The sequence below is a fragment of the Lobosporangium transversale genome, assembly GCF_002105155.1.
Source record: "Lobosporangium transversale strain NRRL 3116 chromosome Unknown BCR41scaffold_37, whole genome shotgun sequence".
Lineage (NCBI taxonomy): Eukaryota > Fungi > Mortierellomycota > Mortierellomycetes > Mortierellales > Mortierellaceae > Lobosporangium > Lobosporangium transversale.
This window is the reverse complement of record NW_019029015.1, coordinates 18,026-35,170: the sequence shown is the minus strand read 5'-3', so window position 1 is coordinate 35,170 and position 17,145 is coordinate 18,026. Positions and strand designations below refer to the sequence as shown.

At 40.9% G+C, this 17,145-nt stretch overlaps 5 protein-coding genes across 5 annotated transcripts; 2 read left to right on the top strand and 3 right to left on the bottom strand.

Moving 5' to 3' along the window:
• The first annotated feature begins 731 nt into the window (after positions 1–731).
• On the top strand, positions 732–2,172 carry BCR41DRAFT_144592 (hypothetical protein). The gene is made up of 2 exons (XM_022019557.1): positions 732–1,601; positions 1,711–2,172. The coding sequence occupies exons 1-2, from the start codon at positions 889–891 to the stop codon at positions 2,057–2,059; spliced, it is 1,062 nt and encodes a 353-aa protein (XP_021878389.1). The 5' UTR covers positions 732–888; the 3' UTR covers positions 2,060–2,172.
• Positions 2,173–2,462: 290 nt separating this feature from the next.
• Positions 2,463–4,431, bottom strand: BCR41DRAFT_424434 (hypothetical protein; the record flags this gene model as incomplete). Its single annotated transcript, XM_022030428.1, has 5 exons — positions 2,463–2,858; positions 2,991–3,197; positions 3,294–3,413; positions 3,527–4,236; positions 4,329–4,431. The coding sequence occupies 5 exons, from the start codon at positions 4,429–4,431 to the stop codon at positions 2,709–2,711; spliced, it is 1,290 nt and encodes a 429-aa protein (XP_021878388.1). The 3' UTR covers positions 2,463–2,708.
• Positions 4,432–4,657: 226 nt separating this feature from the next.
• On the bottom strand, positions 4,658–5,140 carry BCR41DRAFT_399139 (hypothetical protein; the record flags this gene model as incomplete). Its single annotated transcript, XM_022029027.1, has 3 exons — positions 4,658–4,790; positions 4,938–4,945; positions 5,063–5,140. 3 exons carry the CDS (start codon positions 5,138–5,140, stop codon positions 4,658–4,660), a joined length of 219 nt encoding a protein of 72 aa, XP_021878387.1.
• A 304-nt stretch (positions 5,141–5,444) lies between these two features.
• BCR41DRAFT_388568 (hypothetical protein) lies at positions 5,445–6,355 on the top strand. Its single transcript, XM_022028018.1, has 3 exons — positions 5,445–5,735; positions 5,815–5,921; positions 6,029–6,355. The coding sequence occupies exons 1-3, from the start codon at positions 5,524–5,526 to the stop codon at positions 6,340–6,342; spliced, it is 633 nt and encodes a 210-aa protein (XP_021878386.1). The 5' UTR covers positions 5,445–5,523; the 3' UTR covers positions 6,343–6,355.
• Positions 6,356–14,212: 7,857 nt separating this feature from the next.
• BCR41DRAFT_399136 (hypothetical protein) lies at positions 14,213–17,088 on the bottom strand (the record flags this gene model as incomplete). Its single annotated transcript, XM_022029026.1, has 5 exons — positions 14,213–14,896; positions 15,034–15,757; positions 15,868–15,959; positions 16,062–16,449; positions 16,619–17,088. The coding sequence occupies 5 exons, from the start codon at positions 17,086–17,088 to the stop codon at positions 14,213–14,215; spliced, it is 2,358 nt and encodes a 785-aa protein (XP_021878385.1).
• Between the last annotated feature and the right edge of the window lie 57 nt (positions 17,089–17,145).

Below are 17,145 nucleotides of genomic sequence, written 5' to 3'. Positions count from 1 at the left end.
GGGATAACGCGCTACACTGTCGGCATCCTAGCGTTATTGTCGGTTGTTTGTATATGGGTCTCATCAAGCTTTCTTATGAATGTAAGTTTACCGTCCACATATTCATTCCACTGGCTTTGGGAACTAGGGATGAAGTATAATATAAAAGTCTTCATAGGCATTGTTACCTCTTTTCGTCCTTTCTTTTCTCTGGATTAATCAAACCATTGGGTCTGTGCATCATTTTATACTCTCTACGCTCTGTGCGTACATACGACAAAAGAAATGTGATTCCATCAATTGTCGTATTTATGGTGTGCGCTTGTGTGCACAACTGTCCATGTGCGGCGTGCACATGTCTTTTATTAAGATGACTGTTTTTGTTAATCATGCAATTCATTTCACACATGACTATTTCAGAATATTTTCGCAGGTCAAAATTACAACAAGCCGTTCTTTGTCACTTACGTGAATACAGCGTCATTCTCCTTTTATCTTGTCGGACCATTGTTCCGACACTGGCGCGCAATCTGTGACAACAGTAATAGCAGATCTTCATTGTCATCAAGCAAGACTACTCCTTTCTCAAGGTAAGCGGATGAAAACGAAAAAGATATTATATAATTTTTTAGAGTCACTGTGGATCTCTGATTAAACTTTATACTCAAAAAGAACAATGGACGGATGATTATCATGAGAAAAAAAAAATGAGTAAGGGAGCAAAAGCAGATCTTCACTATCAAGGATAACAATACAATGTGATCAACCCCCAATGTGTGTGCCCCATTGGTATTATGCCGTGGGCGTGTTCGCGTAGTTTAGTGTAGCGTTTCTTTTGCCTATACAGATCTGAATCTTCATTAATGCGCCGTCACCTTTCAATCTACTTAACCTAGATCATACGGAAGTATGAGTCAGGAAGCATCAATCGACACAACTGCAGCGCGCAGCTCTTCATCTAACAGCTCTGCCTTAGAACGAGGATCAGCGCACTCGACATCATCTTTATTAGAAGAGCCTCCTCTCACTTATCATGAGATTGCTGAGCTTAGCTTCACATTTTGTATCCTTTGGTTCGCAGCCAACTGGGCCACCAACGCATCCTTAGCGTACACCACTGTAGCCAGCTCCACGATCCTGGCATCTATGTCTGGATTCTTTACACTCGCTATTGGTGCTATACTCAAAACAGAAACGTTCAGCGTCTTCAAGTTGATAGCGGTTTGTGCGAGTGTGGCAGGAGTCGCATTGGTCAGTGAGTCTGATCGTGGAGAGAGCGGTACCAATAATTTTATGTTTTCAGTATTTGAAACTGCTTCCGCCGGTCTTGCTGAGGACAGTGCAAAACCTACTTCTCCATCGGCGCCCTTGTTCGGAGATTTTCTTGCTCTCATGTCCGCCATGTTCTACGGATGTTATACTGTACTACTCAAACTCCGGATCCAAAACGAAAGCCGAGTCAACATGTCACTATTCTTTGGGTTTGTTGGTCTATTCAACATAGTCCTACTATGGCCTATGTTTGGGGTCCTCCACTGGACAGGGATTGAACCGTTTGAACTTCCTAGCGACACGAAGGTCATTTGGATGATTGGTGTAAATGCCATCGTAGGCACCTTTGTGTATGTGATTTTTTTTTTTTTTTTTTTTTTTTTTTTGGAGATCTGGGGTTTTTTTTGTCGATATTTCAGTTTGGTTTAACTTATTAATTACATTTTCTCTCGACTATAGATCTGATTATCTCTGGCTACTTAGCATGCTCATGACCTCTCCCCTTGTTGTTACGCTTGGTCTGTCCCTCACCATTCCCTTGGCGTTGCTTGGGGATGTACTGGGCTATGGGCGTGTACTAGGTGCTGCGTACTGGATTGGTGCAGGACTAGTCTTGGCAGGCTTTTTTGGTGTTAATGGCGTAGCATTAAGTGAGCAGAACGAGGAGGCAGAGCGCCAGAAAGAAGTAGCAATCCATTCTGCAGCCCCATGTACCCCCGCCGCTGTTGCAGCGTCGGCACTCATCTCTGAAGAAAGAGGAGAACGGGAGGCACTGTTGCTATCAAGAACTCAAAGTCAAGTGAACTGAGAAAAAAAAGAAAAAAAAAAAAGAACCATATCTACATCTTAATCTTAATTCATAATTTTACACCCCATCCAAAAATTCTTTGTCGCCTGTATCAATAAACTTGTACTATAGCTTCATCTTAACATTGCTTCATCTTATTTATTACAAAAAAAGATATCACTCACAGGAAAAAAAAATGTACAAAGATCTTCTACAAAAATCTTCATGAATATAAGAATCAGATTCATCCTGCCGTTTGAACTAAGGAATAGGAAATTGCGGCCTTTGATAGATCTTGAGACAACTGAAGTATGATGCCTATGCATTATCCTGACCAATGTAGCATTCAGCTCTCCTGATTGACTTGTATACGCCGATTTTTTTATATATATATAATATACATCTTTTTCGATACTTTTGTATTATTTTTCTTTTATGGCTTGTACTCTAGATTTCCATAGCCAAGCTACGCGGCATTGATTATATTGCCTTTAAAGTGTCCTGTGGAGGGAAGCTAATATGTAGTGCTAAGCTCTATAAAAAACGGCGAACGCGAAGAATCAACGCATATGCTCATGGTATAAGGCAATCCGGTTGGGCGCAGTCAATGCGGCCTTTGTATTCGAAAACACGACTGGCTAATGGCACGGATGAAGGCCTCTGAATATAATCATGATACCGAAGACGAAGCTACCAAACTACTTTCAAGGGATTCTGCTTCACGCACTTTACTCATCAATGCAATACACTCCATCAGTTCCTGAATTTCCTGTTTAACAATATCACATAGTTGAGTCATGACTTGAGAAATCCCGTGAATCTATATTTATTGTGTAGGATGGAAGAAAGAAAAAAAAAAAAAAAAAAAAAAAAAAAGTCCATTATTAATGCATAATAAAAAAAACCTTCGAATAACATAAAAGGATTAATGTTTCATCGGCTGATATCATACCAATTCTCTTTCATCTTTTGAGCGTTCATTAAAGTTATTCAACACTGCTCGGCACTCCAAGATCTGCCCTAGCCATTCCTTGAGATTACTATCGTCGATCCCAGGGATATAAAAAACATTACTCTCGTTGTCAAACGCAGCGGAGAAAATCTCATAACGGTCCTTAAAAGACTTCAGATTTGCAGTGACGGCAAGTAGTTGATCTCTCTATAGTGGGGTATCGAGGTAAGAAAGCAACATGATGAGGAAGCGTACGAGCTTAACCAGATATAATGTCTCATACACCTGAATATAGAGTCATACCTGATAACCCAGTGTTGACTCAAGATCCACTAATTCTTTCTCAACCTCAAATCTGTTCTGAAGCTCAAGTAACCTTTCCTTCTTCTTCAGAAGTGAACGTCCAACCAATTCAAATTGCGCCTAAAACCCCAAATATATATAAAAGGGAAATACAAGTTTGTATTAAGTCTCACTAAGTAATGGAACGTTACATCTAAAACCCGTACCCAACTAATCAAAGCAAAGGTTCTTACTGTAGCGGACTCCTCTTGTTTTTGAAAGTGCATCGCTGCCTGCTTGTTCATCATGTGCCATTGCAAGAGTCGTGCTTGAGAAAGATAAAGGGCTTCTTTCCGTTTTGTTGGAGTCAAGACTGCGGATGGTCGGTCTTGACGCGTACTGGTTGTGTCAAGGAATACGGATCTTCCCGATAGATCGACCTCAATGTTAGGCTTATCAATACTAGTCCCGGACGTTTCAAGTGTCTCTTGAGCGGCCTTATTCAAATCGTAGGAGCCAACATTATTCGTTACATCCAGAGTTTTTTCATTTAGGTTATTTTGATTTGCTGTCCGTAATGTCTTTGATAGGGCATGTGTAGACGTAGACGAGAGCTTCTTCTCGACTCGATGGGTTGATGTTCCAAGGTGCCGTCGTACACCCAACAGATTATTAGTAGGTTGGCTCGCTTTGGATAATGTATCAAAATGCTGAACGATCCTTCGAGTGTTGAACTCTTGCACACCAGCTTCTTCTTCTTGATCATTACTGGTGTTTTCATTCCTGATAACATTTTCCTTCTTAGACTGGTCAATACCTGCTGATAATATTGATTTACTATAATTGCTACTGACAGATTTTGTCGGACGGAAAATGGATCGATTCAAAGACTGTAAAGAATGAAATCCAGTTCGGCTGTTGTTGCCTCGTACAGATGCACGCATAGATTTGTTTAATGCGCGCTCTATGGTCGCAAAACTTTCTTGTGTTAGACTCTTTTCAGCTGAACACTTGGTTTTCGTTGTTGAATTTTTTATTACTTTATCAATAGCTAACCTGCTTGAAATGCTTCAAGTTGCATTCTACGCTCCTGAACCGACGGAGGTGCTGGAATGGCTGGCTCATGCTGTTGAGTATTCGATTCTTCACGAGACTCCATTCAAGATGAATAAAGAATTATGAGCTATTTTGAAGAAAGCTGACATAGACCATGCTTGGAATGCACGTGATATACGTCAAAACCTGCAGACAAAATATGATTTCCTTTCTTTTATTACTATATAATTATTGTTTTAATTTGAAGATAGTCCTATCAAACGTTTTCTTGCGATTTTATCATCGTCCGTCTACTACAGTTCTGGTCTATCCTTTCTTTCGCTGAAGAGTTACCGCTTGCGCTCAAAGTACTTTGATGAGGACATGAAACTGATTCCTTGATCCATGACCCATTCTCCAATACCCAGATATTTGTCGACAGCCGAGCGGACATCCTTGTTCTCAATCTTGTTCCTTGCCACACTATATCCCGCAGTACAGTAGTTTCAGTATTATATAAAAAAAAAAAAAATCGTTAGCGATCTTCTGTAAATGCACGGATGGAACTGAAAGAGATAACCTGTCGCTAATTGCTGTTGTTATTAATCATTCTTGGTCGCTTTTTCTTACGTCAAGCCCTAAAGAAACATAATGCAAAGGCGTGTTAATACTAATTGCATTGTCAGTTCCTCAAATGTCAAATGTCAAATGTCAAATGTCAAATGTCAAGCTAAACTTAGGTGAATGCAACTTACAGTGCTTCTCTTGATACCAGCGAGCACAGCCGAGAGAAGGATGGCATCTGCAGCATAATGAACTAGCTTCCCGAACATATTTTTATTGAATTTGGGGGTGAGGTAAAAGTGAATGGTTGGAAGAATAAAATTATCAATAGACCACAATTAAATTCGGCGAATGTCAGGTGGCCCGTGGCTAATCAAAGCCGGCTCAGTGCACAGCCGACCGACCACAGATCTCAAGCATTCCAATGTTATGGTTTTGCTGCATGGAATTTCCCCTCTCTTTCAGCCCCTGTCTTTGTTTGGACTAAAATAGCAAGATCTCGAAATAAACGAGGTTGCTTTTATTGGTAACAATACTACTGACACAGCCTTTAAAGGCATATAAAATGGGGACGTGATGTGATGTTTCTAACTAATTTTATTAAAAAAACGTATTTTTCTTACTTATTTTAGCAATAACAATTTCTACAAGCATGCTCATGAAGACCTTCTTTCCTACTTTGTACCTTGTACTGCAAATCGCACTTTCCTTCCCCTGGTCAATCTCTGCAGTACCTGACACCTCTATTGCAGTGTCCATTGCTCATCTTCAGGAAGCATTTGCAGGAAATTGCCCTAGTGAAACAAACGACGAAACAATCACCTGTGAAGACGCTCTTCCTTATATCAATCAAGCTATTCAAAAGTAAGCTGCAACATTATCTCCCCTATCTGTCTCCAATGTTTCATGCATTCCTTTTTTAACTTTTTTTTTTTTTAACCAGATATGGATTGAGAACAAGAGGTCAACGTGCTGCCTATATTGCAAACATGGCCTATGAAGGTGCTTATCTCAGATACAACTACAACATCGTGATTCGTAGTCAAGGAAGTAAGCTTTCATTTACAGCGTTAATCATATTTATTCATAATTTTTGAAGAAAAAAAAAAAAAAAAACAACTAAAGGTTCTAATTCCCTTTAACAATAAATTAAATAGCGCGATCTATTCTCCCCGCTGTATCCTTAAGGACTTTTGTTGATGCCAACAAAGATGTACAGGACCTTTGGCCTGACTACCCAATGAATGTTAACGAGACTGAGATCGCCGACGTGTTGGTCAAAGCAAACTTAGATTTTGAACCTGGTGCTTGGTGGACGGTCTCTGGTCCTGGCTGCTCTAGAGTTGCATCGCGTCTATCAGACTCTAATAGTAGCTTCGTCGCATGGGAGACTACATGTATCAATGGAGGCGCTGATACAATCGTAGATCGCCTAGCAATTTATAGGAACGTGTATAATGCTCTTCAGTAGAAGTAAAAAAAAGGAGTTAAGCAATAGATTTGATAGAAAAGCATTAGACATGAAATAGTAATAATAAAAAGGATGCATTTGTTCCAAAAAGATAAACCTGAAGAACTTATTTGGAAAAAGATATTTGCACGGCCCCGTACATACCTTAGTTACACTGCTCCCCCCGTTAAATAAAAAAAAAAAAATTATTTGCACGGAGATCTTACTTCAGTCTTAAATACTACTACCAGGAAGCCTTCCACGACACAAGCTCGATACCCCAAGCATCAAATATTGACCAGAATATTTATCTTATCAAAGTCGTACGTATCCCAGAATAGATGTTGATATTATTTATGCGATTCTCGGAGTAAATAAAGAATTACAAACGATTTATAGGTTGTGTATGTCACAAATGAACTGTTTGTCAGAGATTCAAAATAAAAAAAAATAAATAACCCCACTTTGACCGGACTTTCTTTCGGGTGATTGTAGAGCGGAATAGAGCGTGAAAAATATTTTGTAAATAGTAAGCAGTAGAAAAGTAAGTGAGAATAAGATGTGGGTCCACACACCACACCCATGGGGTATTTATTCATTTTCTGGTAAAGGGACTGACTTGTACCAGTCAACTACGTAACGTATCTATAAAATGACAAAGGCTCATTCTAAAAGCCTCATGTCAAAGATTTCTCGTGTCGATGTGTGGTGCGTTATTGCCACTGCTAATCTTTTTTAGCGTATTAATCTTGCTTGGACAATGGTTTTTTACCTGGTTTTTTTTTTTTTTTTTTTTTTTTTTTTCCTAGCTGTGATACATGCAACAAGATGAATTGGCAGGACGATAGGTATTAGAATAGGCAATAGTGGACATCTTCCTAGAATAATTTACCTGTTTGGAGCCCGAAACGAAATCTTGCTGAAACCTTTTTCTAGCGGGTGGTAGAAAGTTGTCTTCGGCAAAGGAATTATCTTCGGTAGAAGGAGCATCCTCAACAGAAGGATCACCTTTACGCTCGTGTATTCTGAAGGTCAATGGTAAATGGTAAATGGTAAATGGTAATTGTGTAAGATTAAGTACACGCAATGTATAATACAGTATAATAAGCCAATAAAAAACCGAACAAAAAGTAGCACACCCTTGTCTTTGCACGGGTCTTTCATTTTCATCTCCACCATCTTCAAAACAATACTTCGTGTGCACACAGGCCTAGCGCCATTTTGCACTGAGTTACTAACAACGCTATTAAAGCAAGCAGTAAACAGGAAAAAACTAAGGATTAATAGTCTATTGCTGAGACGAAAAAATCAAACCGTTGAAAATCAAACTCACCCTTTATTACTTGAGCATGGTCTACATCTACTCCTAGGCAACTGCAGATACTGCATTTATACACTGTAGGAGCTGGTTGACGGTGCTCGCCCTGCAGGTAAGTAATAATGATGGAGGGTTAAAAAAAGAATGACAAAATCTAATGAATATAAAATAGGAACCTTTGCCTTCGAATTGACCCAACATTCTGCACATCGTTGCTGGCAGCGTTATTCAAGTTATAGAAGGTATATAAGCTTAAGCTCAGCATGCACCAACCACTACCATGTCAAAAATAAAATAAAATAAAATAAAATAAAATAAAATAAAATAAAATAAAATAAAAGTTTTCTACGATTGTTAAATACCGAAATCACTCATTCTTCATTATTTGGGTATGAGCTGCGCACATGGCCTGGACGACTGCACCCACATACAGACGTAGAATGGAAGGGGGAGCGAGGCGATTGGGGAAAATCGTTCTGTCTTTATCAGTTGGGAAAATATTATTAATGTTTATATATTCCAAAAACATAAAAACAAAAAGATAAGAAGGCCTTACCACATTCCTTACATTCTGAGGGCATAGTCTCTTGCCATGTCTGTCGCTGCTGCACAGGCTACATGCCATGAGGCGTAGCATTGAGAGGGATCTTTAACTAATATAGATAATAAAATCCAAAAATAAAATAAAATAAAATAAAATAAAAATAAATGTAATAGTGGCAAAAGTAGAGAACAGTGGATAAACGTGAATTATATAGATGTAGTCCCTTCGGAAATAAACCGATATTCTCCTCACCTAATGCAATAACAAAAATAAAGTTAAGCATTTTAGCATGGCGGGTATGCAAGCGAAAATGCTAGAATTTAACTGTTACACTAGATTGTTCCTCGCAGAAGAACTACGTAATGTAAATTATCATTCCCATAGTTTTAGATAGGCTTTCTAGCATTACTTTTGTAGTGTAGGAGGTACTCTTTTATGATCATTACTTGGCTATTTAGCTACCTCTATTATAGACAATGCATCAGTATAGTACGTAGGTCCCTTGTCCTCTTTTTGTGAGGGAGATTGTGGGATTGAAAGAGAGCGAACAGTTGTTCATGTGGAGGTATGCGGGACGGCTGCTGGAGATCAACTCGGTGGAGTGAGTGCCGTTAGACCAAGGACTTGAGCCTGGCTATCCTTAGAATAGGACAAACACATCCTTGCTGCAAGAGCAACCTACGTCAAGCAAGCACTACATCGAAGTTCGGCTGCAGTCTTAAACCTTTCTACCTCATTTTTCCTTTCTTCCCCTTTTTCCATCTCCTATTCAAGCAATGCAAGCAGGGCAGAGCCGATTGGCCTATAAGCCCAGTCATATTCCTTCACCTGTTCTCCTCCTTGTAAGCTCTCTTCAAACCTCCGTCTCACCGGACTTGCCATGCTTTGATGACCCATTTGGCAGGTGGCGAAGGTCTGACAGATGAATGTATGGAACATATCTTTTTTTTTTCTTTTCAAATGAAGAGTGAAAGATATGTGAAGGTAAAGTGTGTGAAAGCAAGGAATGTGATAGAAGAAGGTGTAGAGTGGTAAAGTACGCTAAGAGTTCAGGCCCATAATATGTATATACTCTCGCATCGTATATTGTTGACATTGTGTGAATGGTATACCGTACTCAGAGTAGAGGTCAAATTTTTTTGAGCAAAAATTTTTTGGTGTCGACATTTGCAATGAAGAGAGCACTACCCTTTATTTTCTCTTTTCATTTACAAATAAGATACCTCTTTATTTCCACCCAGGGAGCCATATTGGGGCCAAAGCCACTCTCTGTAGCAGCCACTTTGCCTTCATGGCAGTCACATTTCGGCACGTGCAGACACCCTTTCGTTCCAATATATAGGATGTTACGTCACACTTGGGGCCAATTTAATCTTTAATCGCATGGCGTCTTGTGGAACAAGAAAAAAATTTTCTCACACACACAGCATAGCCCAACCTTGACAAATTTATCAATTGTCGCTCCTTTCTTTAACTTGCTTCACTTCATTTTTGCACTCTCCTCTTCCTTTTCTTCCTTTATCCTCTTTTCACTTTTTTCTTATTTCACCCCAGTTTTGCTCCCATCAATTTTGCTCTTTTATTTATTCCAAGCCTTCATTCATTGCCTTTCCTTTCCTTTCCTTTCCTTTCCTTTTTTTTTTTTCTTTTTTTCTTTTCCTCCCTCAACTTCATCTCTAGACAATTTTGAACCATCCTGCTACTGAATTATCATCCTTTAGCATTTTTATCAACCTTTCCCTATTTTCTGTTCTCCGTCTATTTACGCCCTTGTTTTTAAACAGGTTTGAAAACACAATGGGAAGCAGCAGAACACCATCACGATGCCCATCACCTCGAACTGAACCGTATGAAAAGAAAGAAAGAAAAGGGGAAGCGAAGGAAGAGTCTTCAAGCACCAATGACCCTAAAATCCTCGAGCCAACCGAGCTAAAGATTTTTTGTATTGTTGATGGAGAAGCTTCATGTTTTCCTGTAAATATTCCTTCTGATCGTTCAGTCGGCGAACTCAAGCAAGCCATCAAAGCAGAGAAAGCCAATGCATTTAAGGATATTGACGCTGACCAGCTCACCCTCTACAAGGTTTCCATCCCTGACAAAGGCGAAGCCATCTTTGAGTCAGAAATCGAGTCAAAAGAGGCTCTTACAGTCGCATCAAGGAAGCTTGGGGACATATTTATTTCCGAACTTCCAGAGGAAACTATTCATGTTATTGTCAAGCCACCACAGCGAGGTATGTATTTAGCTCTTGATGGACTGATGGTTGTTGTTGATATTTTCAATTGATGAAGCTTGTTTGCTTATTTTCATGCCCAACACCACGTGATATCACCATTTGGTTTGTGTCTTGATAACTCAACGTTCTTTCTCATTATTCGCTTTTGATACTTAGCTCAGAAAAGAAAACAAGATGAAGATTCTGGTGAGTGCTTTTGGCCGAGAACCTGGTTATTGATCATTTTAGAGTGATGTGCAATAAATCAAGAATATTAACTTTGATCACTCTATCTCCTTTATCAGAGTCACCCTCTAAAAAAGCTCGTCCAAGTATAAGTAGTAGAAGTGCTCTTAGGGATGCGATTACAGAAGCAGGGCTTGTAACGAAAGGGATAGTGAATGATAGGCCTGTAATCTCGCCTCTAAACTCGAAAGAGAGGGTCAAGGTGCTTTCGTACATGGGGGAGGAGTTATCAGGAGATAGTATTTACTACAGCATTGTTAGCGTGGCTTGCGAGCTCCGAAATTCTGGTGGTATCAAGGATTCCAAACTATTGACTGCTCCTGAGGGTTGTATCTTCCCTGTTGCCGGAACAAGGCATCTTTATATCAGAGATGAATATAAAAAGCTTTATGACCATATTACATCTAATTCAGTACCCCTCATGAGCTAGTTTGAACCGACTCTTTGTCACTGGAACGCCTGGAATTGGGAAGTCAGCCTTTTTGGTCTATTTTGCCATCCGCCTCCTTGCAGAGCATGACGAGGAGAATCCACCGATTATTGTTTTCCATGAAAAGAAGAATACCGAATGTTATGCTATGGAGGAACAACTTGCCAAACGTTAAGGGAATATACGATTTCGAAGATTTCCTTGACCAACCTGAAACGTGGTATTTAGTTGATAGTGGTAAAATCCTCAACCAGGTAAAGCCAGGACGATATTTTCAGCATCGCCAAAACTCTCTATGGGCAATACGATGAATCACCAAGGAAAATACACCAAATAGCTACTATCACATGTCACTCTGGAGTCTGGATGAGCTTAAGGAATGTAGAGCCAGTGTAAAGTTTTTTCATGTAGTGATGAAGCATTTTTGGAGGAGCTTTTTTACAACTTGGGGGGCGTGCCAAGACAGGTCTACAGGTCCAGCCAATGTACTATCCAAGAATCAAGGAAATACTGAGCGTGCTAAAGCAGCTGCGTTTTCCGCGTCAAATGCCATTGAACACTCCGGAACCCAGCAGATCTTCTAAGCCTCTTTGCACGAGGAAAAGATGCGAGTGGATTTAGTTGTTTACTCCATAGAGTCCCCACTTCTGACCACCTCACTTCACCTGGTATGGGCATCTCGTTGGGTTGAATCAAGATTATGGACAAAATGAAAGATGACACGTGGGTCGATGTGTTGGCGAACTTGTCAAAGGCGGAGAGGATATAGATAAAGGCCCACTGTTTGAATCTATGCTCATCACTTATTTCGACGTGGTGATATTAGATTTCCCTTTAGGGATCTCCAGTCAGGCGAAACAGGATTTCTTGATTTTCCAGCAAATCCAGAAGAGGTGTTTATCCGGACTTCAGAGGAATTATCAGGGCTCACTCAAGCAGCTGGCAAGTTGTTTGTACCAGAACATTCTAAATTTCCGTGCATTGATTTTGCATTGGGACCCAACGAGCTATTTCAGGTCACAGTATCAGAGAAGCATCCGATCAAGCAAGCACCATTCAAGGAGATAATTGATTGTATTACTGGACCCTGCTTGAAGGGAGAGCAATCAAAGTCGAAGGGAAGTGATGATACTATTCTCCTCTATTTTGTGGTGCCAGGAGACGTATATGACGATTTTAAGGTTCAGAACTTTCTTACCACCAGAAATACGGTCGTCCAGAATCTATATAAATGCTCAAAACATGTAAGACAGCGTGTCATAAAAATCGACATCGAAGCTGCATATTCAGGAGGATCAGCCGGTACGAATCTGAAGAATTAAATCGAATAGCAATCAAGTGGATGAAACTTTGTCTTTTTTTAAAAAAAAGCATTATACCCGTTCCTTGAGAAATTTTTACAATGGTTCATTCTTTATGAATGAAGCCATCATTATCCACTTACCTTCTAGACGAATAAATAGAGCGGTTTAATCCGTCCTCCCTTCTACTGGGGCATTTAGAACTTTATAAAGCTGTGATCATTGTGCGATCTTGTGTGCAAGAAAAGGCAGGATTTTGTGATACTATTATCAAAGAGTTTTGTAAAAACGGATAGAGATGAAGAATCCTGTGGAGAACCCAGTGAGAGTCTGATGATGAGACCCAAAATCATATTATTATCACCAGGACAGCTGGTATTGGAAATTATCCTTTCTCGTATGCTTTGTCATCTGGATGCTTGCCATTTGCGGAAGACCTATCAATTATCATCATCCAGGGCGCCAAAACGTTTACCGGGAGCTAGGATGACAGCTCCACTCTAAAGACATAAATGTCCCATGGTGCGCGTGCACGGGATGGCAACCTGTGGCCAATGAGATCATATTAGTTGTATGTGAAGGCGGCGCGTCTTGAATCTCTAGGCGTCCAGAGACATGGAATAAAAAAACATCAAGAATTTGGCCAAGGCTGCCACGCGCTTGACCGGTAAAATGTGATACGATATTGGATTGTGTCGTCAGTATATTAATAGTTCTCGGTACATTAATGCTACATGCTGTTGAGGGCATCAATCTCGCCAGAATCATCCCCTCTCACATCAATTCATGCTAGACGGATGAAAGATTAGGAGGAAAAGGTCCTTGATGTCTGGGATATCCACGCTTGTTTATAATCTCACCAAATGTTCTGTGTCCTGCGTTCATAGGCGGTTAATCGCAGTTTGGTTTTCGTATACCCCTTGAAGAACGTAAGCAAAAATGCCTTTATGTTTTATATTTGATACTCATCAATTTACCCTTTTTACTCGTCCGAAGGTAGAATGACGCCTAGCCAATGGATGCTATATGCTTGGTCCTGTGGTCGTCTCCGTCCAATGATCACTATAATAGAGAACGTCATTGGACGTGCCGATGCAGGCCTTTGGAAGCAAGAAATCAAGGGCCTGGTGTGGTCGCTCACTGATCCGGGATATAAAGAATCTGGTAACCTATGCCATGAGTAATCTAGAATTCTGAAGCGTATTAACAAAGGGGATGCAGGAATTAAAACCAGTGTCGACATCAGGGAAACCTTCGGTCGAGCCGTAAAGAATGAATAGATTACTATATAGTAAAGACTTGATATTGGAGTACAATGAGCCTGTTCCGTCGAGGTTTCGTTTGCTTGAATTGTCGTTAATCAAAGGAAGAAGGAGTTTACAATTATCGTTGAGCCAATATCATTTATAGCAGCAATTAACTTGTTTGAAGTGGATGACCCTTGATTGGCTAAATTGGTTAATAGTGTGTTGCTAGACGCCCCTACGTCTGGCACAAAGGGCACACATTATGAGTATTTCAGTCCCGCTTTGTTTAATTTCAATCTTCCAGAATTATAACAATGAACGAATTCTTAGATACTCACTGTAACAAAGGCTCTCCATACATCGTATTGATTTTAGTATTTCAGTACCAGTATCACATACTAGTACTGCGTACTAAAATAACGAAAATTTAGTATGACATACTCGTACTGCGTACCAAAATAACAAAAATGCCATTTTTTTTCCACAAACAATCAATCAAGCATGCACTGATCCTAAGCACTCACATTAAAGATACATTGATACTAAAAACACGCCCGCACAAATCATATGTAGTGATACTACAACTTGTTCTATGCAATACTATTATTCTCCAATAGTTCCACTCTTTGCAGATGCTGTGATCGTGTTACCCGCACTCCCAGTTGCCGCATGGCCACATCGTACTGCTCTTGAGGCAGCTTAGTGAGGCAAGTCCGAAGAAAGTGGTAGGACCTTGTAATAAACCACCCTTTCTTGATGTTACTTGGGACCTTGACTACAATTCTTTTAGCTTGCCTCTCCAGCTGACTATTACAGCCCTCACGTGTTGGCAACCTTCCCTTATTGGTAACGACGTCGGTGAGAACACTGAATGGATAGTTTTGCTGTGCTTTCTGTGGCTGCTTAATACAATCCACCTTTGGATCTTCTTTAGAGCTTCCGTGGCTCTCAATTGAATCGTCCTCAGAGCTTCCTTGACTTGCACTTGAACCCTCCTTGAGGCTTCCTTGATTCTCATTTGAATCCCCCTTGGAGCTCCCTTGGTACTCGCCTAAGCCTTCGTTGGAACTAGTAGTGCTGGCACTACTAGAGATATCCGTCTCGTTACCGGCTAATTGGTCGTGGGACCTCAGGTACCATACCTGAGTTGGTTGAAAACCATCAGGAACAATCATTTGGTCACCGACCCATTGTAACTTACGCTGTTTCATACCATCATAGTAAACCCAGCGTCCCTTGATCATAGCCATGCTCGTATAATGCCCCCGGTCTGACTGTGGAGGATAACACCCGCCAAATTAAAATCCTCGCCATCGAGACAAATACATCGGTCTGGGCAAACGAATGGCCCTGGAGAGTCGTGCCATGCTTGAAGGCAGTCGATAATGAGTAGCAGTGGCCATTCAACTACCTCCATTCGGGAATATGCTCGTATGCCACTGCACACATCCAGGGATTCCAACGTCCCACTGTCGACATTAAATGAAAGCATTCGCTTGCGGGGTCCCTGGGTCTGCATTGGCAAAGAACAGGGAGCGTGTTCTTTCTTAGTCGACATGTCAAAGCTTTCTTGATTAATGTGCCGTGCATCTCCCTTCATGAAAAAATAAGCAGAGCTTTGTGTCTCTTTTGAACTTCGATTGGGGCATCCCTCTTCAGAACACGTCGAGTCGTAAGTGATTTTCAATGTAGCCAAGCCTTGCAAATGATCAGTAAAGGTATTCTCAACAGACCCCCATAAGTCATGCTCCCCTTCCGTCAAACCTAAGATCTCTTTGCACCATATCCGTCTTGCCTTGTTGTGCTCTTTTACTAATACCAATTTTACGACTTCTTCCAGTACGGCTCCTTCAGAGGCCTTTAAGGTGGCTGTTGAATAGCACATACCGGAAAACCTACGTAAAAGCACCCAAAGCATAAGAGGAGCGTCTAAAGGGCATGTATTGGTTGCGTCGAAGTCCCCATATTGGATCTGCCAAGGTATTGCGAGGCCTTCCCATTCTTCGTCAATCACTAACTTGGGAACTTTGTTCTTACTTCCTTTAGGGCGGCCTGCTCGACGTTGCCGCTTAAATATTTCAGGGAACAGTGTCTTGTTACAATCTGGCGCGCGACCATCGTTGCTGTGAGCTGCTCTTTTTTTTCTCCCAGGGTACTTATTGGGTGGTATCTTAGCGTCGATCCCTTCAAGGCTTGTTCAATATCGCGCTCGATTAGCTTCAAGTAACGGCAGGCGTAATCATACGTGTCTCCGACATTCATACCCTTTTTATTAGTTGGTGCATGGCGCTTAAAGTCCCCTCCCAGACTCTCTTGGGCATTTGTATCCTTTGAGAACTTTGAAATGTCAACATTAGAAAGAGATTGGAAAATACATTTTGCTCTATTTGGATGCATGTACCAATCGATCCATTTTTTTGTCCTTGGAAAAGATTCTACCAAATCTTGAATAAGCCCATGGAACTTTTCTTCAGCGTGCTTGTCGAGGAGATCTAGGCATTTGCGATTGAAAACCAGTTCTTCTGAAGGTGGAATTACGGCAGAATTTCTCTGCACTCTCATTAAGGACCGACGGAAATGGACTTCACAGAATCTGTAGTGGTTCTCCAGCTGTACTTCATGATTATCATCGAGCCTAAAATATTCGCGGACAGCAAGCTCAAACCCCACACGTTCCGCCTTACTGAAGTCACAGACCATTCCAGAAAAGCCCTCAGTAAATTCAGCAAATGTTTTGAAAGGTAAGTATTTAAACATTGCCAGAAAATGGTGCTTATAGTGCTTTTGTGTTTTTCCAAACAGCATTGACATCACAACAGGCACCGTCCTGTTGATCAAAAATTGAACGCGCTTGTGAACGTAATGTTGATATTTGGAAAATCCTCATCATGGACAAATGATTCAATTGAGTCAGTCTGCATACAGCCATCCATGCTTCGAAGCATCTCCTTCATGAACCCCGCCTGAATAATAATGTGTGCTTCATCATCTTATACTCGCGGTCGAATGCAGCCAAAGAAGTGATATTCCAAGGTTTCTTAATTCCATTTAAGATTTTCCTTCTGTGGTGTGCAGTACGACCGAGGTTATTGAACGAATCATGGAGCTCCAAGACAGACGGTCGAGTATTCGTACCAACTAACAACATCTTGGGCCCCGCCTCTGATGCCACCTTCACCATATCCACGAATGATGCCATAGCCTCTGCGGTCGGCTTAATAGATGGTGGGTGCTGATGGTAGTGGAAACCAGTATGGCGAGCTTTTTCAAGGTTGCCAATGCGCTCGATCATTATTCTTGCCTGGCATGGAACGTGGATCAATTGCTGCTTATGTATCTTACATGGATCCTCTGGAGCCAGGGGGAGTGCGTCTACACTCTTGCTTGCAGGCAGCTTGGGCCTTGCTAGATACTCGCAGCTATCTACCGAACACTTGTAGACTCCAAGACATCGCTTTGTAAACATGGTTTTATTATTTTTCTTGCGGTTTGTTGCGATTAGCAGTCATTTACATGGGTTTTT